Genomic DNA, 23,175 nt, shown 5'->3' with positions numbered 1-23,175 from the left:
GCCAACGAGGGAGAGAAAGAATGGCGACGATACGTGAGAGGCCCAAAGCGCGAGTCCACTCATCAATCTATCATCATTCGTTGCTCTCGTTCAAGAATTAATCCGAAGTTCATAGACAATATGTGCCAGTTCCTGTCTCATCAGGTTTCACGGCCGTCAACCGTCATCCAACACAGCTCCTCACGCCACGATCATCAGCGACGACACGAAGCCAACAAACTCAGCCTCGACTAAGAGCAACCGGCAACCGCAGACTGCGACACAATCCTGCAGTTGCTCAATACCTTGGGCTCGGTAGTTCTAATGAGCCGACACATCTCGTGAAGTATGCGCCTTTGCCAGTTGTGCTAGAAAGCCCACCTCCTAGCCCTGCAAGGAAGCGACGAAGGCTGGCCGATGGCGAGAGCACATTGGGCTACACGAGGAAAAATGCAAACGACAACCATGGTTCGAATCAGAGACGTGTCTCGGAGAGCTTTCGTGTGACAAAAACTACCCGCAAGTCTGCCTTAGTCATGGCGAAGACGCCTGCATCTGAGAGCTCACGACCACTGTTCGCCTACGCAACGGGCACTCAAACTTCTCTCACTGATGGAAATCTTGATGCAATTTCAAAGCAGGGCCAGCCTGTCCAGATCGCCCAAAGCACTATCTTGAAGAATGATAACTCTAAGTCAGCTCGAAGTATCCATCATGACACTGTGCTCTCATTACAATTCGAGGGTCTCATTGATCGTCAGTTATCCGAACTCGAAATTCACGATTACAATATTAACGGCTCTGTCCAATTCGAACCTAGCTCACCGCAGCACCAGATTGATGGCTCAATCATTGACGACGATGACTTTGATAACGATATCAATGACGATGATCTTCTGCTACTCACCTCTGAGTTACATGACAAGGTTAGCGACAAAGTTGACGAAATTTCATACGCATCAGCCGAGTCGAGCACCGTGTTTGATGATACCGAGCAACATCTTAGCCAGGGCTCAACTACAGACACGGCCATTATGTCAAAGCCAAACACTAGCATCTACAACTCTCAACCCCTTTCCAGAAAATATGTATCGCCAGTAACTTTGACGACTCGACTGCTAGCCGCAACTGGCAACATGGGTGTCATAAAGATTCGGAAACCCATTGTTAGACCATCGTTCCCAGACTCTGTCCGCGACCGCTCGCCTATCATAGGCTTGACATCATGCACGCTATTGAAGACGTGCTTTCGCATCGGTGAGGCGATCAATCAGAGCTGTCAAGCCTCAAGGTCCGGCAAGCGTATCACCGTCGAGCTCTATGCCCGCGTGCTTGATTCGGAGCGAACTGATACGAAGCAACATTTCACCTTCTGCGATCTCTTCCACCCCAAGCCGCCCCACATCAAGGCTGTGTACGAAGCTGCTATCTGGGAATCGGTGCCACTCTACGAGTACGACAGCAGGCGTCTGTTGCAAGAAGGGAGAATCTGTCGTTGCATTGGGACGATGAGGCGCGATGGAAAAGCGTGGGTGATGACTGTGCTGAACATCTGGGAGGCGACGTGGGACGATATCGAGTGGGTCGAGGGCATCGTTAATTTCTAAAGTGAAACTAGGGAAGTATTCAAGATCAGATGTAAGATGTGGGTCGAGATTATCAATGCTCAGGTTCTGTCTAGAATTAAGATCATGATGAATATGTATATCAGGTCAATTTATGAATATTAGTTAAATGCATAGCATCACATGGATTGCCACTGTACGCTCTGGAATCTTTGCTTTAGCTTGCCTCCAATAGAACTAAACCATGGTTCTCATTGTGAAGGTCATAGCTCGACACGTGATGGGAGGCCATTGATCATCCGCCCCGCTCCACTACCTCCCCCGACCTTCAGCATGAAAGACATATTCAGCAATTCGACGTTTTCTCCTCAGCAGGTGGCTGATATGTGGACATCTCACGCTCATTCTACCTACACGCATAGTCGACGCAATGTTGACCGCAGCCATGACCGGTAGCAGGCCCGAGACCGTCGACGAGCGCGATGGAGCTACAATGGGCCCCCAACCCGTACGCACGCCGCAGAAGTCGAGATCACCCAAAGCGCGTTCCCTTTCAGACAGTACACCCCGTCTTGAACCTTCGCCGAAGTTCAGAGAGCCCGCTCGCATGTCCAAAGACGACCACACTATCATGGCCAGCCCGAGCACGCCTCGTAGACCAGACTTCCTCTCACGAGGGCTTTCTCTACAAATGCCCTCTCGAGAGATGCCCATGCCTAGCCCCGCACACTTTGCCGCACGCGTGCCCCTCTCGCCGCAACTAGATGCTCGCAACACATACGCCTCGCCCTCTTCGCTGCTACCCCGACGATCGCGCGGTGCCGAGTACTCGAGGGCCTGCACAAACCTCCACCACTCGACCCTCCCCGATCAGTCGTCGCCTGATTCGTCGCCGACGATTACGCAGAAGGGAATCAAAATCCCACCAAGGAAGCCGCGCTCGAACTCGATGATAATGGACTCGCCGAATGTGAACACCCACGGCGGGTGGAGCAATGGCGACAGAACTGCGGCCTCGAGTTCCATGGGCAGCATTAATATGCTTGGGTCCGATGACTCGAGCAGCTCTTCAGACGACATCGATCCATTGGACCCGGAGGACAACGACGACCCTATGATCATGACCCCACAAGCAAAGACCAACACCTTGTTCCCTGGACTCGGCGCTGCAACTAACAATATCTGGCCTGGCCTGTTCTCGCCCAACGGACAGCCCAACTTTGCAAGCATGCACCGAGCGAGATTGCGCAAGGGTCGGAGCCGGAAGAGCTCGAGCTCTGCTAGCGGACACAGCTCCATGGCGAGCCCTGGTCCTGCGTCGCCGCCAAATGGGAAGGGTGACGGCTATTTTGCACGGGAAGCAGCGATTCGCAAGGCAGGATCACGGCGGGAAAGCCTGTCACTTTTCGCGAACGACCTTCACATCTCATCAGGTAATGATAGCGGAGATGAAGCTGCTGCATTGCCTCAAACTCCAGGCGTTGTGCGGCGCCCTGTGACGCGAAGGGGTAATCTATTGGTAAGTGGTCACACCCCCATGGCGAAGGGGTGGATATGCTAACTTTAGCAGCCAAAATCAAGACAGTTCGGCCGTATCAAAGCTGAGTTATTCGAGGAGTCAGCCCCTATCGATAGTGAGGTCCGTCGTGAAGCCGAGATCATCCGGCAAGTAAGAGAAAGTGATGTGGACTTGGAAAGGCCCTCGGGTACGGCACACTCCTCTCCTAACCTCCTACCCAATGAAAGTCTTCTAGAAGGAGTGCCAGAAGAAGGTAGCGAAAGCAATATGAGCCTTGATGGCTCGACAGCCAAAGGCCTGTTCGGATCATTTGGCAGTCTCAACAATGGCCGAAGTTCTATCAGTCACGGCTTCTGGAATCAACGCCAAGTCCACACTCCTCCACCCCCAACTTTTCCTCGCGCCGAGTCATCGGCAATAAGTGAAGATATGAGTATGGACTCGCCTACCATTGGAGCCACTGCGATGGAGCAGAACAACAACATGAGATTTGTATCCCGAGCATCTACGCCAGGGCCGATGTGCCCACCGACGGCGGCGGACGGGCTGAAAAAGTCCAACAAGCGTCGTCGCGATGACGACTTTGATGAGGCATCGATCAAGCGCCGTGCCGTGTCCCCTGGTGTTAGCGTGCATAATAGCCCTGTGGTATCACAGTCACCTGCTCAGCGTGACGGCAGCTTATGGGGTACGGCTACCAAAGCCGGCAGAGAGTCTATCAGCGGGCCCTCCGCCAGCGAAAGGTCAAATAGTGCAGGGAGCATGAGCTTGACGCCTACTTTGGGCCCAAAAAGGGTTGGCCTGCAAGGCATGACAGACACCAGTGACGGATTCATGAAGATGAGCATCGAGTAAGAAGGATGTTGCAATTTTGCTTTTCTCTTGTATGATATTGTATCTTTCTTTCCTTCAGCGCGGCGTTCACGGATGGGTGAGGGTTTAGAATTATAACGGCCGAGAACTGGAGTACGCAAGCTTTTGCTTGACATAGATACCCCCAGTAAAGTTTTCAATTTACAATACAACCATGTTATTTTTATCATTCTAAATTCACGCCCGTAAGGTACAGCGGGGTGAAGCCGGTCATCCCTGCACTCCCGCTGCTGGACCCCGCCAAGCTCTACCCACCTCAACTTCCGCTCCACAACATCACATCCGCAAGCTACAACTACCGCTCGACGCAAAGACACCACCTTGCTGTAGCTTGAGTCGTTGAAAACATGTCAAGAACAGCAGCCCTCTCCACTTTCATAGAAAGCGCGCCGCCTGGCGAAGTACGCCTCCCAACCTCTCCTCTGCCCTCCTAAGCCCATCCAAACACTAGCTAACACGCAACAAGCTCTCCGACGTTACCAAAGCCATCAAATCGATCCTCGGCGACGATGCGGTGCAGAGCGAACTCTCCCCATCCTTCGAGAAATACAACGAGGAGCAATTCACAACTACAAAGCTCCCCGGTGGCAGCACAGAGGTCCTGGTCAGCGAGTACAACAGCTTGGGGGAGGGGAGATATTATGATGTAGAGACGCAAAGCTCGTTTGACTTTGATCATGCGACAGGAAAGGCGAGCGCGGTGCAGAGTCATGTCTTGGAGTCTCAGCATGAAGACCTCATGTACGTATTTCTGTCGGCTAGCTCCCATACTCACACCGACCACACTCCAAGACCTATAGCAGTAGTAGTTTGGGCATGATGCTGATATCACCGGATAGAAAGGGCCTCGTCAAAAGCCTCAACACGCATATCTCAGAACACTACCCTAAAGCCTCCTACGGCGTTTTCCCCACGTCAGACGCTACCACCCTCGCCATCCTAACCGTCGCAAACAAGTACTCACCCACAAACTACTGGAACGGCCGGTGGCGCAGCTCATATATCTACAATCCCTCCAGCGGCTCCGTGACCGGCAGCATCAAGGTCGATGTGCACTACTACGAGGATGGTAACGTCAGATTACTGACCAACAAGGACGTCAACTTGAGCATCGGAGGAAGTGCGACCGCAAGTGAAGTCATCAGGAAGATTAGTGCAGAGGAGAAGAAGTACCAGGAAGATTTGAATAAGGCGTTTGCAAGTCTGAGCGAGGGCGCATTCAAGGCGTTGAGGAGGCAGTTGCCGATTACGAGGCAGAAGATTGAGTGGGAGAAGATTAGTGGGTATAAGCTGGGGCAGGACATTGGCGGGGGGCGACGGTGAGAAGTGAAGCGGGGCGAATCGGTGCGAGAATGATCAAAGCCCATGCACGATACATGGATACAGTACGTCCCACAGTAATGAGAGGAATGGAACGCTTTGAATATCCTCAGCTGAATTGTAGAAGCCATACAAGTCGAAATGACAATTACATACATACATAAAACATTCCTGACCCTATACCGTTCGTTTTGAGCTTGACGTTTTCCGTTTATATCGTGATGAATGGCTTGAGTGACAGAAGCGGTTAGCGCCTTGGGAACAAGAGACGGTTGCATCGTCCTCTACAAACAATTCTACTCCGCTCACTGTCTTCCCACTTTCTCACCGTGCCACATTTCAATCGACGTGTACCTCAACCTTGACCGTATTAGCGTTGAGCCTGTGCCATGATGATCCATCCGCAGCCCTTCCGCCTCCTCGACTTACCGTTTGAAATTCGCAACAAGATCTATGAGGAGATGCTCTGTTCGGTCGGGTCGACCTCCACGCCTGACATGTCGCCCCTCGCTAGAATCGTGCGGCAAGAAGCAGAACCCAATGGTATCAATCAGGTGTCGCATTCCATTGAGACGACCATTCTTCGGGCCTGCCGGGCGGTCCACCTAGAAGCTTACGATGCCATGGTGAAGACAAATCGTTTCATACGCATTCGAGTCACTAGCCCTGGAATGCCGGGCTATCTAGTACGAGCCCAAGTTCCTATCCTTACGATGGACCGGGCACATACAGCCCAGTTCAGGGGATATGTCATGCAGTTAAACATGCACTTGGAGGATGGCCTGCGCGACCTCGAGTCGTTCCCACATCTCGATTGTATGTAATAGATTCCTAATTTTGATCGACATACTGCTAAAGGTCCTCACAATCGGCTGTGCTAATTGCTCTGCAGTCATGATACTCGGTCGCGATTGGGAGGCTTTTTGCGATTACTTTACGACGGTCTCGAGAAGGGAGCGTGAAAATTCATGTATCAGATTAGCCTTCAGCCCAGACACGGTCGACCTTCTGGATTACCAGGCTCCACTCACCGACAGCTTCCTGGAAAAGACACAAACCTCCCTCCTAAAGGCATTCCGGATGCACGCTCGAGACCTTGACGATGTTCAAATCACCGGGCTAGTCTCCCCCGCGCTGGCAACATCAGTAATCGCAGAAGTAACTTCAAAATCATGGCAGGACACGTCAAAGATACTTGCAGACATGCAAGCTGCACACAAGCTTGCAGGCCAACTTTTCGCAGCGAACAAGATAGTCAAGGCATGCTCAACATGGACCGGTATCTTATGGCTCATCCCTCGCATAGAACGCAACCCAAACTGGCAGTCTCACACCACGCAGCCCGATCAACGCAGTGCGTTCGACATCGTAAACGAGCTCTATTTCACCGCCGTTGCCAACATGGGGAAATGCTACCTGTGGTATCTCAGGAACCCACCCACCCAGTTGTCCACCCGGTTTATCAAATTGCTCTGCTTGGGTGCATTGGGCCACTGCACCACCGCCTTGCGTCTCGCAGGCGTTCACGACAACTACAACTACTACTACGAAGACGAGGAAGACGACGACGACGACAATGACGACGACAATTATGATGAGGCAGTAACGGCAACAACAACAACAGGTTCATGGCAGCCTAGCCACGCCGCTGTGGTGAATCTGAAGATCGATTCGCGTGAGTGCCGTAGACTACTCGTGGAGATAGACAAAAGGTATGTGAGGGAAGGGTGAGTCCCGCCCGAGGAGCGGCGTTTCGCGGTAGGTTATCAGGAGCATGGCGACCGATGATGCGGAATTTGCGGAGAGATTCGGAGAGTCTGGTCATGTTGACGACTCTTTGGTAGTAGAGGCTGGCTTATTGCGAGGCTAGTATGAGTTGAGCATAGTGCTGGGGATTTTCGGTGTGTGCTGGGGATTTTATGGGTTCTCTTCTGGATATGATATGGATGCATTTTACAATTCCATCATGTCGGCCCTACATACAGAAAACAAGCGCTTGCAAAGGGGAGTAGGTAAATAAACGCTTCCTTGATAACCCCAAGTCCGTCAAAGTGAACACCCCCATCCGATTCTCCTGAAGGTTGAAACGCCCAAACACCGCGAATAGTTGGTTTGAGAGATGCCATGTAGGTGACAAAAGGTTATTAAAAAAAACGCCGCTAGATTGCTCCTTAGATCTCCTCGACTATCAACAGCTTCGTATCACTTCGATATTGCTGTTTTCGTTCCCTTCAAACAGATCATTTTGTAATGAATCCAAGGTAATCCGCAACAATCAGCGTTACCATACTGTGCAAGCATCAATTAGTTATATTTCTTTCGTCAAAGAGTTCCTTTGAAACCTAGGAAGGGAGTCAACTTACGCATGCGGCGCAATACGCACATAATACGTGCCAAACCCTCTATAAAACCTCAACAGCCCCTCCTCTTTTGTCACTTTCTTAAAACAGTCGAACATGCCCTTGTATGGCAACGACCCATCCGCAGCACGCGTCTGCTTCTGCAATCTCGTCTTCATGAAATCAAACGGCAGCGACAAGAAGCTCGCAAAGAAGCCCGCGACGGCACTAGCCGTCAACGTCTGCGTCCGGGGACTCAGACTCGTGCCCTTGAGCTGCTGCTTTGCCTCGGAGAAGAAGGCTAATTGTCCAAAGTTCAGCGCCATGGCGCGCACGACGGTCGGGTAGCAGCCAGCCCATAGCCGCGTTACGCCTTCGTTTTTGGATATCCGGACCAGGGCGTCGATGACGGATGTGTAGTTTGCGCGCTGGGCGGCGGGTTTCAGGCCGTCGGATTGCATGCGGATGAGGGCTAGGTCTGCGGGGTTTCCGACGACGGCTGCGAGACCACCTGCAGCGAGGCCGGCGCCTGCGCGCTCTTTGAAGCCGATGGTTGTGCCTTTTTCTTTGGCGGTGGCGGAGAGGGATTTCATAAAGGTGTCGAAGAAGCCTAGGCGCGCGGTGGTGTAGACGGCTTGTCGTAGCAGTCCTGCGCTGAGGCCCGTGTATAAGTCTAGTACTTTTCCTTGGGCGAGAATGTCCTTGAATACGGTTACTGGCGTGGGCTTCGGGCCTGTCTTTACGCCTTCTCCTGCTAGTTGGAGGCGGACTTTAACCATATCGACGGGTTGGATGACTGAAGTAGCTGTCATGCCTGCGAGTCCGCCATTGATAAACGGTAACGCAGCGCGCATAAACGGCGTGTGTAAGAAGTCGGAAGTCGCCTTCTTAGGGTTCTCAGCGGCTTTGGACATTGCGGACGAGGCGTCGCTAAGCACAGCTTCTGAAGATTGTTTTGCGTTTTCGAGAGCGCGGGCTGCGGGCATTTTAAAGGTTTGCGAAGAGACGGGGGCTGTTGTTGACATGGCTGTCAGTTCAAGTCACTGAATCCCACACTCTGACATGTGAATCAAGTATACGCTGCGCTGTACTGAAGACAAACAGAGAGACTAGTGAAGAGAACGAGTGAAATGGGACATGATAATGGAAGGAACCCGGCCGAGGATAGACAATCACCGCGTCTAGCTCCCATCACGCAGCTCATCACTACGGCATAGAGCTTCAGGATGCGCGATACCAAGCGTAGTCGCGATGTAGTGTAACAGCCGCGGCCGTGGAAGCTAGCCGGCTATAACATAGAGATACCTATCCCTCGGCGGACAGGATGACGGCTTTGGCATGTTGGGCGCAGCCGAGTACACAAGCCCGCGTGCTTGACCCTCTCCTCTTTCCGAAGAACCCCGCGATACATGACATCGTAGACGGGATGGCAAGACTGTTGAGTTGAGTTGAGTCTGAAGAAGCAGTGCGTACCTCATGCGTCTGCAGAGTGGAGTAATCCCGTCCACGCCAAGGAAACGAGTGGGGCGCGGGTCTGGAGGGTGCGGAGCAGGCTTAGTGAAGATGTAGTATGGCGTCTGCTTTGCTACAGGGCAGGTCAAGTCGAACATGAAATGCTTCAAGAACGGGCAAGAAAGAGGGAACAAACAACGAGGCTTGTAGGAAGAATGGAGGGTTTCAACCAGTCGAACCACGGATTTTTGGTTTGTTGTGCAAGCCAATCCGACGTGCCTGGATGAGGGGCCCGATGCCTTTTCCCCGCATCAAAGAGCTGGCGGAGGGAGCTTGACCAAAAGAGTCGCGCTCTTGTCCTACTGTACAACGGATGGATGGAGTGGACCAATCGGCTGCTGCTTATTTCTCTTCTTTCTTGCTCATGGACTCAAGACACTCATTCATTCATTGATCCACATTCAATAATGCTGCGAGACGAGCGAGAGCCGGAATCCCAGGACCCCGAGCAGTGTCGCGTGTCACACACTGCAATACCCTCGTTGAATGTCTCCCGAGGCCTGAGAATGAAACGCGTCTTCTTTGTCTGGAAAGACAACAGGGGTGATCTTCAGGCACACTGGCATCGTGGCTGTTCCTCCCATCCGAAAGCGGACCCGCGACGCCCTGGACGGGACTTGCTGGTGAATAGTGACGTAGCACGAGCGGCCCAATACGCCGAATCAAACAAGTGCACAGCTCAACACCACAGCGTGAATCACATGTCAATAGTTTGAGCTTCGAAGGCTGTTTCGAGGATTCAATGGCATCCGAATCATATCGATATGAGGGCGTAAGCTTGAAATTGCCTTCTGTTGTATTCACCGCGATAGAGAGATAGTGATTCTGAGCGGACGATTGCCATCCATCCAATACGTATTCACGACAGGACAACACCAAGTACCTCATTTAAAGAAAGCCCCAAGTACACATGCATTGGCATCAACCTACAGTCCCGCATCACACTATCATAGCTGATACGCCACGCCAGGGGGTCAACAGCACTTGTCCCTGAACGTCACCTGCACCATGGCGTCAACACAAAACTCTAATTCCTTCCACGCCTCGGACTTCAACGTCCCATCAGGGTCCTCGAGGCGCTGTTGAGCGTCTTCTGCGCGCACGGTTGAGCTGCAACTCTGGGTTGTTGCGCACTGGAGGATATCGGAGGCGCATCCGCGGCCGAAAGGTTTGCATAAGACTATGCAAGCTGGCTTTCATACTGATTTCATCGGCTGTGTTGATTCTGAGGAAATGTTGAGAGTTCGAAAGGTGAGTGGTGGAATAGGTATTGCCGATATTTATTCCATGCTTCACAGCTGTTGATAAATGATCGGGATATGGGGGTTGTGATACATCTTTTGGTGGTTTGTTTTGCTTGTTGACATTGAGATGTTCATTCAACAGCCTAAATATGTAATTGTTGATTCATAAAGAGGTAGTGTCACACATCTTGCTATTGGACATAATATCGTGTGGGATGATGCCCCAAGCATACATTCACCAGCGGGTATCACTTCTCCGTATCTTCCCACACATCAAAACGCCATGGATGACCCATACTACATATCCTCATCGCTCTCGCTCGGATCCCCCAAATCCTCAAAATTGCTTGCCCGCGGTCGCTGCTGGGACGAAGGGACCTGCACCCTAGAGGCTGAATGAGGCGCAACATCGCTGTCATCGGCATTTTGAGCGGACCGGCGAGGGGCCTGTACTTCGTCGTCGTCCGAGCTCTCCTCAGCCTCTTCGGCTTCGGCTTGTTGTATGCGCTTGATTTTGCGGACGAGAATCGCATCGGTACGCAGGTCGTCCGAGGTAAGCATCTGATATGAAGCGTATTAGCATGTTACTTCTATCGGATAATCTTTTGAAAGATGGTAAACTTACCTGCCCACATCCAGGAACAGGACACTCAATCGCCCTTGCTCCACCGATTCTATGTGGCCCCGTCCGAATCATATCTAGAACCGCGTTCTTCTCAAATGTATGCGGACACTTGAAACTCGTATATGGCTCCTTGTACTGTTGGAACGTAAGTGGACAGCGTGTGCTGATTGTCGCCTTGTCTACCACGATATCGTCATCGTCGTCAAAGTCCCCTCGCTGCGTGCTGTCTGTGATTCCCGGGGCTGGCGAGCCCGACTCAGTGAACCATGTGTCTTCGTGGCCGAGCGGAGGCCCGTCGTCGCCGTATTTGGCATCGTGCACGATCCGCTTGAAATCGCGGTAATCGTTATTGCGGGCATAGCGCGCCGTGAGAGAGAGCGCTGTATAGGAATCTTTCTGGCTCTGCATGCGTGATGTGAAGAGTTCGCTGGCTCCGGTGAGTGCTACGCGAGACCCGTCGAGGGGAGTGGGACCGGGTGTGGGAGCGTCGTCAATCTCTTCGTCGCCATCCGCGCCCTGCGTGCGCCGTCGCTGACTCTCTGCCTGGCTCTGTGACTGTCGCTGTGTGGCGCGCTGCGTCACCTGCGTATGGTACTCTTCTTCGAGATGCCTTGGTGCATTCTGCCTCAGCCAGTCGAGCGTCTGATCGATCCTCTGCGCAGCCATCCCCGAATCAACCATTGCCCGCATGCTCTCCTCCAGCTTCGCAGTAGCCTCATCGACTTTCTGCTGCAGCTCTTTCATCGTCTGCTCTTCTTCCTCTTTATCATCGAGACTCTTGCCCGCATCCCACTTCTTCTGCCGCCGCTCGAGGTAGTGGGCGTGGTCGCGTAGCATGTCATTGACGCTTTCTGCTGTGCTTCTAATAGCTGTCACAGCCTGCGTATTGTGCCGCTTGACATCGTTGAGGCTGCGACCTTGGAGGTCTCGAAGCGCTCTTGTTGCTTCGGCGTCGAGTGGATGAGAGGGTTTCTTGTACGGTGGTAGCTCTTCTGTTGCAGTTCGACTAGGAGTAGGAGCGACGGAAGGGCGACTGGCGATCGGTCTTGAGGTCGAATGACGATTGCGGGAGGTCATCTCGAGGCTTTGGTTGAAGAGGACTTCAATGTTGCGCCCTGGGCAGGTTGAAAGGTGATGCTTCGACGCGTCCGAGCCTAGCTTGCGCTATCGCGATATCGCTAGATCACATGACAACGACCACTTTGGTGAATTTGAGTGACTTGGAAGCAGGTGACCTTGAGATTGATGTGAGTTGATGACTACATGATTAGTCAATCATGTCATACTCGCAAATAGCCACTGACCACTGGTCAGACATGAATCGTTACGAGCACTACCTCATCGCTACAATATCAATCTGTAACACGCTCATCGAAGACACCTCCTACGTGCTTTGCAAAGCTCCCGAGATATCGTACACCTAGCTTACTTGCCCTGATCAACCCGGGAAAGAGCTTTCATGCAACTGGTTCACACGTCCTGAGCTATGTCCACGGGCGTTGCACTGCCAACATGCCCCGCAATTGTGATGTGAATCGTTTGAGTTGCACAATGCTTGGTTTGAAGCCAAGCCGGTTACCCTAAATATGCCCGAGCAGTAGTAAGCGCCGAGTGGGCGCGTACCAGAACTGCGGCACTGTAGACTGAGGTCAGATCATACTCGCATTGCCAAGCTGCAATATTTCTATTTCAAGGAGTCAATTGATTGAGCAAAGGTCATGCGGAAAGCCTTCATCGGTAGACGAAAAGCTGGGCGAAAGAGGGATGGAAAAGGGGAGATTCGAATGGATGTAGTGTTGAGATATTGGGCCCGTAACGTTAGGTGCGGGCTTGCGTGTCTATTATCGAGCACTCTAGCTGATGGTGGATATCATAAACTATAAGAAATAATGAACAGAGAAATAGAAATCAAGATCCTCCTGAGCGTACATCATTCGCTCTTAAATCCCCTTTGCGTACCCGACTGCAAGTGGCGGCACCAACAAAGCCTTTGTATGACACCATGCCGACGAATGTTTGTTTGGAGATTCGTCGGATGTTGAGGATAATTGAGGGCTCGGCTTACGCTCCTCCGTCGATTCACGGAATCGAAGTGCCTCCCAATGAAGGAGTGTGTCGTCTGGTCCCCGTCAAGGTTATATTGCGGCGGATCGCCTCGTTGCCTTTACTTCTTCACGCTTGTAATCGTTGTGGTCGTCTTCGGCTGTTTGTTTGACATGGGGAAACCCTTCTCGAGATCGTGTTCTTGCTTGGGCTTGCTGCCAGCATTCTTTCCAGGAGGCGGTGAGTTGAGACGAATGCCCGTTCTCCGGTTGTTTCGGTTCTGTTTGCTAACATCGGTAGTCGCGCGACCGGTAAGACGACGAGAGGCGCGGCGGATAGATTGTCGAACGTCCCATTGTCGCTTCTTTGCGAGCCAAAAGAGGGTCGCTGAGCCAACTGAGATGATTGTTAGCATACTAGAGCTGTGTGATGTTGTGAAGGGGATGCATACTGCCTCCAATGACCACAATGACAGCTACAACGATGATCGCTGCGAGAGCTCCTTTCGAGAGTGAGAAAGCACCCTTCTGCGCTCCCTCTGCACCAGCATCGCTGGGATCCTGTGGGTTGTCTGTCCCTCCATTGTAGCCCGCGGGCGGTAGTGAGCTCTGCGCTGGCGAGCTCTGCGCAAGCGCAAGGAGCGGGAGAAGGAACGAGAAGAGAAGAGCCCGGCTCATGATGGCGAGATACGGCCTTGTTGTTGATATTGTGCGGCGTAGTCACGAAATAACTTGACTGAAGGTGGCACAGAGAGCGGACGAGTATGGCGTGAAGGTTGCGAGATCAACTCGGAATCACACAGGAGAATTACCAACAACTCGCTACCAGGAAGACGGAGGGCACGTCTCTATATTGAGCCCGTCTGCAAGGCCTTTATCCAGTCCAATACCTGTCCATCACTCGTCCAAAACCCCGCGACCTCCAAGGTCCCTGGGCGGTTAACATGGTGCGCTTGGACAGCAGACCAGGTTGGCTGCCGGTAGTGTTCTTCAAGCCATATTCTTAATATAGAGGGATTGGCGTCGACGACTGCTGGCTTGGGGGGATAAGCAGAGCGGATTGGTAGATTGTGAGATGTTGTCGGCGCGTAGAGTTGAAGGAGAGATTCACCGTGCAGCGGAGCTAGTGCGGGGCGACCCGTGATTGGGTTGAGGTGTGTGCAAGCGCCCGGCACTGTGCATGCCGGACACTTTTTTTCAGGGGTCGCAGCGATGCACAACGACTCCTCTTGGTTGAAGGCAAGGCGGCGGACATGTGGCAGCTATCGTGTGTCATGGCCGGCGAGGCCGTAGTGTCAAGTATTTTCGGGTCATTATGTGCGAAGAGCAGCCAAACGGAAGGTCGAATGCATCCAGAGGCCACTGAGCTAAAACACGAAGCGAAGTAGCAACGATGCCGTGTCGAACGCGTTCTGTTGCGTCGTCTTGCCTTTGAACAGATGTATTGAATGCATCGACGGCCAAACTAGCAGCTAAAACGAGTAGAGTGGGTTGCTGTCATCTGACATGCCCCTCGCCCTTCCTAGTCCTTCTCGAGATCTTCCCTCCTCGCCAGGGCTCTCACATATCTAAATAGGGAACTAACGAGCTGTGGAGCATGGCGAGCCCCGAGTATTAGGAAGCAATGATAAGAGCTGGACCTTGGGGATTTGATTGACATGAGTCGCAGGGTGGGACGAGGAATGCGGACCTGAAAATTGCGGGTGATGGAGTGGAGCGGTGAATAGTGACCCCATGCTCTCTGGCTGCGCTGAGATTTATTTTGAGAAGCTGGATTCTTGGGTGGCAGCAGTAAGAGGGGAGTGATCAGTTGATAATACGGAGAGTTACGTGTTGGATGCAGGCCCCATGGTTGCTATAACCGTCCATTACTGCAACGCCGCTTCTACGATTTGCAGAGAGCTTTGGGCCAGTTTCGCGTTATAACTCCACTTCTCTCAGTACGAAGACCCGTCAGAGTTCTTGAGATGAGACGAGAGGGAGAAGGTAAGTGCCATAACATAGGTCTTCCTATCACGGCTACAATCTTTTAGCGTGAGGAGTTATAGTCTTTACAATCGCTTTCATCTCGTATACGTAGTAAAGCTGGTAATGTTACGTCATGTTGCTCCTTCGCAACATCCTCATGTCGAGGTAGGAAGGAAAGAGCGGAGCAACGAACTTTGCCACCCCTCACTTCAACCATCTTACCTCGTTTCGTCGCACCTCACCTTGAGTCGTTTTCTATAGTGGCTGCGAACTCTAGCTGCTGTCTGTTTCATCTCACCTTTGTATACTTGCGTCCCTGCTGTTGTCGGATAGGCAGTCGTCGCTCGTAATGGCTGGGCTGCCCTCCAAGGGGAAGCAGCCAGCGAAGACGCATAAACCATCACGATTGAGGAACGAGGTACGCCCCGAGTCGACAGATGATGAGAGAGACGTCGAGAAGCACAATATCCAAGTACCCCACAGCGACTCGGTTATCCCGGATACCCAGCTTCAGCAAGATGAACGCATCGATGGTGTAGGTCACCGCTTCGATAAGCGTTCGGACTACGGAGAGGAAGTACCTCTCAGCCCCAACTCTGCTGACATTATCGAACGCAACGCGGTGAGGAAGATGACAGAGGCGTTGGAACCTGCTCCGTTTACCATCAAACTTTTGACCAAGGAGGGTTGCGGATCGAGAGGAACTCCAGCGCCGTCAACATCCTCCGCCTTCTCCTTTGGGCAGGTCAGAAAGGTGCATAGCAAAACCTCCCCAAAGGATGACCAAGCAATCACAGACTCTGCCACTCAAGCAAATCCAACAGATGCTGCAGTGGGTCATCTCGAGGGCCAAGCACTTGATGGTGTGTGGCCTCTCGCAAAATCTAAACTCGAGCCATCAGGAGACAGTATCGTTGCCATGCCTGCAGCTCGCTCACCTCTAGTAGCTGTAAATCATACTCAACAAAATCCCCCCAGTACGGACCGTCCACAGCCTGCATACGAGCTACTACTTCCGTCTCATATGGCAACAACACCTTATCACAACCTAAGTGCTGGCCCCATGGGGTAAGAGCACACACTAAGTTGATGGAGTCTACACTGACAAGTATAAACAGATCTGAGCTCCCAGAGTCGAGGTCGAATACACCACCTTCTGCGCAACCCGATACAAGGCCTGTCACTGGCGCTAAGAAAACCCGTATTGTCAAGAGGGCCAAGAAGGGCACGAGAGCTCTTCTCTCACAGGAACGCAGAGCGCCATGGCCTCCACGACCGTACCACATGACGGGCTATCGAAGTCAAGCTTCCAGCCTTGTCAGCTTGCATGATACAGCTCCTGCTGACGATCACGCCTTCCAAGAACATGGCCCCGTTGTAGGAGACACTCAGACTATTACCGCCGTCCCTGGTCATCACGGAGACGTTCAAAATCACCATGGCTACGCGTCTCGCGCTGTTGATGACGATGGTTCGCAATTTGGACTGAATACTTTCAATGCATTACAACATACGGCTCCTATGATCACTGCCGGCCTGCCGGTTGCCTCTTCTCGATCGGGTTTACCTGTACCTTTGGAGCATTCATCTACCGTCTCATTTGAGCAGCTATCTAAGGCAAACTCAGAACAGGCGTTAGAGTGCGTTCCTGAGGAATCCGCCACTCAAGTCTTGCCAGAGCAACAGTCAATGAGATCTCAACGGAATGGAAGTGCAAAGTCGCGACTACGAAGCATCAATGCATCAGAAGATCTTCCCGGGCCTGCAAATCGACTGGACCCTCAATCACCGACTGAACTGGTTGCGACGCAGAAGCAGTTTCAGAGCAAAGAAGGTGAAGCTGTTCTCCACGACACCTCTACCCAAGGTGGGCCTCATCGAGTGGGCAAGCCCCACAAGAAACCACGAGCCACGAACGGACTTTTGCCACACCGCGTCCATCCTCCATCCATGTCTTCCGGTATCGAACGCTCTATGCAAGACTTACGCGTAGCACTCCTTGCTGAGCAATTCCGTACTCAGCACGAGAATAAAGCAACTACAAAGCATCACGAGGAGACTATTGGTATGCTTCGAGATATGGTTAGCTTGCAAAACGATACCATCGCTGAATCGAAAGAAAAGCATCAGAACCTCGGTAATGCTATCATTCGAATGACCGAAAAGGCAAAAACAAATCAGAAATATGCTGCTGGTCTTCAGAAAGATTACGAGAAGCTACAGAAATTGGTTACTTGTTTTCACGACCAGAGCAAGAAGACTTTGGAAGAGAAAATTGCCGAAGTCGAGAGTGAGAAATCCTCGCTTCGACGTGACTTTGAGGTTACACTCGATGTACTAGTAAAGAGCCAGAAGAATTTGAGGTCGACGGCTGAAGATCTGTACGTGCGTCTGACCAATTCCGAGTCGAAGAAGCGAGATTTCGCGGAGTATTTGAGCAAGCACACCGTCATGTACGAAGAAGAGAGAAGGAGGCGCGTCGACCTGGAGAAACAACTTCTCTCGGCCGTCCAGAACACGCAGCGCCAACTCGGCGATGTTTCCACTGCACTAACCGACAAGCTCGAGCTTCTTCAGACGGCCATCGACGGTGTTGCTATCGGCGACGATCGGGATGTTGGGATCAAGGAGTGTCTGGTCGCCTTGAAGAAGCTTCAGGCTACCCCATTCATTACCATTAAAGATGTCCAGAAGGCTGAAGGGATGCTCCGCTTCGTAGGCGAGCGGTAATATAAAGTCATTCCCATAACAAGCCATGTGCTAATACAACAAGCAGCGTCGATGCCGGACTCGGAACTCTATCCAGTGCGGTGGAGAGCAAATTGTTGCCCACTGACGAGATTCAAGTTTGTGTCAAAACTGAAATGCAGCACCTTCGCACAGAGATACTAAAGTATGAGGATGTCCTTGCTGAGGACCGCAAAGCCCAAGAATCGAATGCTACCCTCAAGAAGGAGCTCGAAGCTCAAAAGAAGAATTCTCAAGACTTAGACAGACAGATCAGAGTTCTTCAACAGAATGAAGCTGATCTTGAAACACACGAATCTCAACTTGAACGCGAGCTAAGCGATATGAGGAACACGACTCGCAACCAAGAGTCAGAATTGGCAGAACTTGAACGAGGGCTGACTAACCTACGTCAACAAGTGAGAAATGGAGAGGATGATCTACAGACGGCCAATTCCAGGATAGACCAGACGGAACGGCTCCGGCAGGAGCTTGAACAAGAGGCAGCCAAGTACAAGGTATACTTAGCTTCCTTGTCCGACTACATACTCTAACGCACCACAGAATTGGTACGAGAGTGCAAAAGCTATGCTCCTCAAGATTGACGCATCTGCAAAACAGGAAAAAAAGGTAAAATCGTGGCTGTAATCACGGTGTTGCACTCCCTAACCTGCTATACAGACCGAGAATGCGGCCGACTTGCGTGCGAAGATTGTGGAGGAGTGTCAGAAGTCGATGCAAGAGAGGGAGAGTGGCTTCAAGAATGAGATTCACCGTCTCACTATCGAGTGTGACGAGAAAGGAGGGAAACTAGATGAACAGCGGACGGAAGTAAGCGCCGCGAAAGATCAACTCCATACGCTACGGAAGAACGCCAAAATCCTTAGCTCCGAGCTCACTACGACACGCATTGAAAAGACAGCGCTGGAGAAGAAACTGGAAATTGCAGGAAAAGCAGCATTAAGAAGTGATTCAACGTCTGCTGAAATCATAGGTTTGAAGGAAGAACTACGTCAAAAGACTGAGGAACTTCAGTCCACGACGCGCGACTATGCAGCGTTGAAACAAACGTATGCCGACCTAAGCATTAAAGCGGCAGACCTTCAAGCCTCGTATGACCAGTTGCAGACCCAAATATCCCAGCATCTTTCAACGATCGATAACTTGCACCAGCAGACTGAGGACCAGATTTTGGAGACGCGACAAAATGCTCAGACAGCTGTACAATTAGCTCAAGGCCAGATTTTGACTTTACAAGATGAGAAAGAGAATCTCCGGTCTATGCTTGAGCAAGCTACATCCAACGAAGCGAACTTGAAAAATGCCCAGGCAACGTTCTCCATCGAACGAGACAATTTTCACCAACAACTGGCCGAGCTTCAGGCTGCGAAAGAGTCCAAGGATGCCGAAATGCGTCGTGTTCAAGCTGACGCCGCCGAGGAAAAGCGCAAATCCGAAGACGCTCATTGCACGGAAATCAATGATTGGAGTCGCCGCCTGACGCATGCTGATGTAGTGTTGAAAGAGGCTGAAGCAAAGCTTCGCCTCTCCGAAGCCGAACACAGTGCCAAACTCGAATCGGATCGTAAGAGTACGGAGAAAATGCTACAACAGCTTCATGAAGAGTATGACCGGAAACTCCAAGAGGCAAACTCCCGAAATGGCCCGAGCCAGAAGCACACAGCCAGATCATCGAACGTTGGGGAAGAATCCTCCCGTTCGCTGCGGAGCATCCAAGCTGGAAGCAACAGGAAGAAAGTCAATCGCAATAACCATTCTGTACTCAACTTGGCTGTATCCTCGGATATTCGGCATGACAGCCACGTGTTCACGTCAAATCTTCTCCAGCCTGATCTTCCCCGTACACAGAGGGAAGATTCGCAACTCTCGTTTAACCTGTTTGAAGAAAGGTCCCAGAACATCCCCGTGGCTGGAGACTTGTTCGATGACTACGGTCTTTCTGTCATAGACCCTGCGGCCGAACCTGTTGCCGAGACTCAAGAGAAGGGAAGTCCATTGATGACCATCGAGAAATTCGGCGAGAGGAGCCAAATGGCGCATCACGAGACGAAAAGTCAGGACTCAAACTTGACTGACCTGTCCACAGTCAGCTCGGGGGAAATGGCACAAATGCAGGTAGATGCGCAGCCTCTATCGCCTCCAATGCTCCGTGGCCAAGATCGTAGCTCTCCCACATATAACCTGTCTCAAGGGAACGCAGAGAAGACTCCAATGCGTTCTGACAACGTTTCTGTATCTGGTTCCCGTTCATCTCGCTCGCATTATCGTCCAAGATCTCAAGCTAATACAGCTTCCCGAATGATGCCTCCCCCGGAGGCTGTTTCTCCTCATTTGGACACACGCATCAAATTTACAGCTAAACATCCAATGTATGAGAAGTCGAGTCGGAAGCTTGTCAATAACAGTGGTACGAGCACCCCAGATTCTATACATCCTCCCTCATCCGCCTCGAGGTACTCCTATGGCCATCATGATCCTCAGCTTCCAGGTCACATCGAAGAAAGACAGGGCCCACCTCAGGCTTTGGGCCAGAGCTACAACCAGAAGCGAAAGAACTCCATGAGCCAAACCGAGAAAGACACGGCTACTAAGAGGTTGCGCATCTCCTCACAATCTTACTCAAGGGATCGGTCATCTGAGCCGCGGACCAGCTCACCGTGTGTTCCTCGTTCACCAGTTGTAGGTCCCCGTTCGAACGTACAACACGGTCCATCTTATCCACGGGAATCGACGCCTGCAGCATCTCGTTCAAAGACCAAGCCTAGCTCGTCCAGAGTGCCACCTAGTATGTCCAGTCGGATATCGCCTTCCAATGACATGTACCAGTCTCGCGGCCAACAGGCCATACCATCGCAAGCCATAGACAGTGGTTTTACGCGTCGTACCTCTTCTCGGCTAACTAAGAGCAAGAGTAAGTATATCTCCTCTTTCTCCACATCGTACCATACTAATCAAATTCTTATAGGCCGAGGACAAATTGGGACGTTCGAGGGTCGTTCCGGTCGCAAGCCGGGTAAGCGTTGAACCACTAGTCTGCGGTCTCATCGGCGGCGAGGCGCTATGGGATGCTCGAGCTTCTTTCGCAGCGCTATTCCAGAGATCTTCAATCGGTTATGCATGCTAACTGCGTATGATTTCCACCTGGCATGTTGTCAATGGCGGTCCTTGGTCAAGGTCAAGTGATACTACAGCAAGACGACGCAATTGCCGATGGCATGTGGGCATTCCTGGGTATGATTTCCCTGTGGGGTATTCGGAAACATGAATATGGCGTATTGTTTTCTTTCTTTCATGGCTTCTCGGGGACATGATATCTCGATATGTGGTACGAAGGGACGATGTGGACGACTGTATTCGCGGAGAGTGCGGCCGACGAAGGGTAAAATGGTGGTGGTAAAGATGTGCTCTCTAGTCTGTCAGCACATATGACTTCAAGTTGATATAGCTATGTAGCAAATATCAGGTCGGAAGCTGGAAATCCATGCGCCGCATTACCTGACTATGTGCATGGTTGAAGCCCTTGCGGCAATGTCTGTATGGCTACCGCTGACTTCCTATGAGTGACTGTGGCGAGTTGTTTTGCTGTTACCCGGTCATAGCTTGGCGGGTGCACTGCTGCGACTTGTGTTTTCGGATTTTCTTGTCCCTCCCTCTCTCCCCTCCTCGCCCACCCACCATCACCATTGAGACAATATCTTCGCAGATAATTTCTCGCGCTCGGCTCGACCTCCTTCCAAGCAAAGGGATGTAGCTTTCTCAATTCTCACTTTCTTTACCACTCTGATGGTCGGCTGCAGCCCCATGATGGTGTCGCCAACATCTGGCTTCGAGCGGTTGCGTCTCTGACCACTTCTTCCTCACTCTTAACCAACTTGAATCGGTCTTACAAAGCTAATACCTCATACTGAGAGCGAGCTCCCACCCACTTCACCTCTCTGGGACACCGCGATGTTGAGAAAAGGTACTTGGTGTTGACCCCCGATTCCGCACTCTCACCCCGCCTTCGCGGGCAACAAGAACACCGCACCCAATTACCACCAGAGACATCCGTAAAAGCAAGTCGTAACTCTAGATATACATAGCGCGTATGTGTTGTCCGCGAATTCACTATGGTTCGGCTGACAGGACTGGCGGAGCTCGAGTTTCTCCGGTTTGGCGGCCGCAGCGTTGCCGCTGGGAAGGCAACCACAACCAATTTCTAGGCGCGAGTATCCAGAGAAAAGATAGACAGAGGGGCTGACTCTTGTATAGGTCAACCGATGTTGTACGCCTTGCTGATACAGAAGCTCGAGGGGGCTGCATGTCACTGGAGGCCCGGGCGCACATCGCGCACAACGACCATAGCAACCGGGTTGGACAGTTCCAAGGCCACGGCCTATTCTCCCAATTCACTGTTGCAACAACCACTCCTGACCTCCAGGTCACACCGCAGTTGACATGAGTCGAGTGTTTTGCCATGAGTAAGTCGTTCATGAACTGAGTCACAATTCCGCCTAATAACCATATACCTTGATCAGAGTTAGTGTATGACCTGAAGTAAGTGCAGAAACACGATACCTCTCTCTACTACCCTATCGTCCACCGAAACTACGCCTCCTGTCCTTGTCCTATCGTCGATCCCCAATCTCCTGACAACGTTCGCAGACCTCATGATCGCTCCAGCAACCTCAATTTGGCGAAGCTTGGGTACCAGGAAAGGCTTGGAACAAGGAATAAATTGCGACGTAAGCGACTCGTTTTGCCTTCAACATCCCTCATAGCGCAGTCCAGAGGAGTGTTGAGGATAAAATGCATTGCATCATCTCCTTCAGGGTAATTTCTATTGCTGAGCTGGCTTGCCCGGCGCGTTAGGCTGGAGGGAGCTGCGCGGTCTGAGATTCGCCATTGTTTCTTGCTTTGCCTCTTCGTATCAAGCTGAGCGTCGAACCAAGCTAATGAGTCGCAGGACTTGAATTGGGCATGACTTCACGTATGACAGACCCAAAGCTCCACAATCACTACTACCTCCGGTGCGTATACGACTTCTTTCTGCTTTGACGCCAGTTTCATACCACATGAAAGGCCTTGAAGACGTGAGTGCGATCCCAATATCACCCTCACACTTCCATCGGCCCCGATCAACGTCAGTGCGGTGTGTGGGATTTTTCGGACATCGCCTCAAGCCCTGGGCGAGATCGAACTACAACTATGAGGCTCATCCGTTGGCTGGATATATGGGCGACCCACCGCATCGACGCCGGGCAGATCCTTAATCGTGGCAACCATCTGCCAATACGGTGTGAGGTATTCCTGACTCGTACATTTTTGTCGCTCGTCTTACTTAGCGTGATTGGAAAATGTTAAATCGCTGACGCTGACAGGTCTTGTAGATGCCTCGCCTTCTTCGGAGTCCCACTCGATGACATCTGTACATACCAAGTCTCCATTCCCACCTACCCACG

At 51.8% G+C, this 23,175-nt stretch overlaps 9 protein-coding genes across 9 annotated transcripts; 5 read left to right on the top strand and 4 right to left on the bottom strand.

Moving 5' to 3' along the window:
- Positions 1 to 140: 140 nt before the first annotated feature.
- K460DRAFT_272517 (uncharacterized protein) lies at positions 141 to 1,586 on the top strand (the record flags this gene model as incomplete). Its single annotated transcript, XM_040927806.1, has 2 exons — positions 141 to 701; positions 810 to 1,586. Coding segments are annotated over 2 exons (1,338 nt in total), but the record flags the coding sequence as incomplete, so codon positions are not given.
- A 297-nt stretch (positions 1,587 to 1,883) lies between these two features.
- Positions 1,884 to 4,095, top strand: K460DRAFT_301001 (uncharacterized protein). Its single transcript, XM_040929855.1, has 2 exons — positions 1,884 to 3,063; positions 3,115 to 4,095. The coding sequence occupies exons 1-2, from the start codon at positions 1,975 to 1,977 to the stop codon at positions 3,916 to 3,918; spliced, it is 1,893 nt and encodes a 630-aa protein (XP_040792779.1). The 5' UTR covers positions 1,884 to 1,974; the 3' UTR covers positions 3,919 to 4,095.
- A 112-nt stretch (positions 4,096 to 4,207) lies between these two features.
- Positions 4,208 to 5,563, top strand: K460DRAFT_326820 (F-actin-capping protein-like protein subunit alpha-1). The gene is made up of 3 exons (XM_040930638.1): positions 4,208 to 4,337; positions 4,403 to 4,677; positions 4,776 to 5,563. Exons 1-3 carry the CDS (start codon positions 4,284 to 4,286, stop codon positions 5,257 to 5,259), a joined length of 813 nt encoding a protein of 270 aa, XP_040792778.1. The 5' UTR covers positions 4,208 to 4,283; the 3' UTR covers positions 5,260 to 5,563.
- A 12-nt stretch (positions 5,564 to 5,575) lies between these two features.
- Positions 5,576 to 7,270, top strand: K460DRAFT_390760 (uncharacterized protein). Its single transcript, XM_040935793.1, has 2 exons — positions 5,576 to 6,072; positions 6,149 to 7,270. The coding sequence occupies exons 1-2, from the start codon at positions 5,646 to 5,648 to the stop codon at positions 6,985 to 6,987; spliced, it is 1,266 nt and encodes a 421-aa protein (XP_040792777.1). The 5' UTR covers positions 5,576 to 5,645; the 3' UTR covers positions 6,988 to 7,270.
- On the bottom strand, positions 7,061 to 9,021 carry K460DRAFT_300995 (mitochondrial carrier). The gene is made up of 2 exons (XM_040929853.1): positions 7,620 to 9,021; positions 7,061 to 7,545 (listed from the first exon to the last, which is right to left on the bottom strand). The coding sequence occupies exons 1-2, from the start codon at positions 8,618 to 8,620 to the stop codon at positions 7,497 to 7,499; spliced, it is 1,050 nt and encodes a 349-aa protein (XP_040792776.1). The 5' UTR covers positions 8,621 to 9,021; the 3' UTR covers positions 7,061 to 7,496.
- Positions 9,022 to 9,455: 434 nt separating this feature from the next.
- Positions 9,456 to 10,175, bottom strand: K460DRAFT_361038 (uncharacterized protein). The gene has a single exon (XM_040932382.1). It carries the CDS (start codon positions 9,993 to 9,995, stop codon positions 9,495 to 9,497), a length of 501 nt encoding a protein of 166 aa, XP_040792775.1. The 5' UTR covers positions 9,996 to 10,175; the 3' UTR covers positions 9,456 to 9,494.
- Positions 10,176 to 10,367: 192 nt separating this feature from the next.
- K460DRAFT_411944 (uncharacterized protein) lies at positions 10,368 to 12,281 on the bottom strand. Its single transcript, XM_040937511.1, has 2 exons — positions 10,977 to 12,281; positions 10,368 to 10,912 (listed from the first exon to the last, which is right to left on the bottom strand). Exons 1-2 carry the CDS (start codon positions 12,051 to 12,053, stop codon positions 10,649 to 10,651), a joined length of 1,341 nt encoding a protein of 446 aa, XP_040792774.1. The 5' UTR covers positions 12,054 to 12,281; the 3' UTR covers positions 10,368 to 10,648.
- Positions 12,282 to 13,140: 859 nt separating this feature from the next.
- On the bottom strand, positions 13,141 to 13,696 carry K460DRAFT_372525 (uncharacterized protein; the record flags this gene model as incomplete). Its single annotated transcript, XM_040934518.1, has 2 exons — positions 13,141 to 13,415; positions 13,471 to 13,696. The coding sequence occupies 2 exons, from the start codon at positions 13,694 to 13,696 to the stop codon at positions 13,141 to 13,143; spliced, it is 501 nt and encodes a 166-aa protein (XP_040792773.1).
- A 1,639-nt stretch (positions 13,697 to 15,335) lies between these two features.
- Positions 15,336 to 20,758, top strand: K460DRAFT_350291 (uncharacterized protein; the record flags this gene model as incomplete). The annotated part of the gene is made up of 6 exons (XM_040931491.1): positions 15,336 to 16,054; positions 16,105 to 17,712; positions 17,763 to 18,231; positions 18,278 to 18,343; positions 18,395 to 20,645; positions 20,700 to 20,758. 6 exons carry the CDS (start codon positions 15,336 to 15,338, stop codon positions 20,756 to 20,758), a joined length of 5,172 nt encoding a protein of 1,723 aa, XP_040792772.1.
- Between the last annotated feature and the right edge of the window lie 2,417 nt (positions 20,759 to 23,175).

This window comes from Cucurbitaria berberidis, assembly GCF_010015615.1.
Source record: "Cucurbitaria berberidis CBS 394.84 unplaced genomic scaffold K460scaffold_1, whole genome shotgun sequence".
Lineage (NCBI taxonomy): Eukaryota > Fungi > Ascomycota > Dothideomycetes > Pleosporales > Cucurbitariaceae > Cucurbitaria > Cucurbitaria berberidis.
The sequence above is the reverse complement of the archived record's forward strand: the minus strand, read 5'-3'. Positions and strand labels throughout refer to the sequence as shown.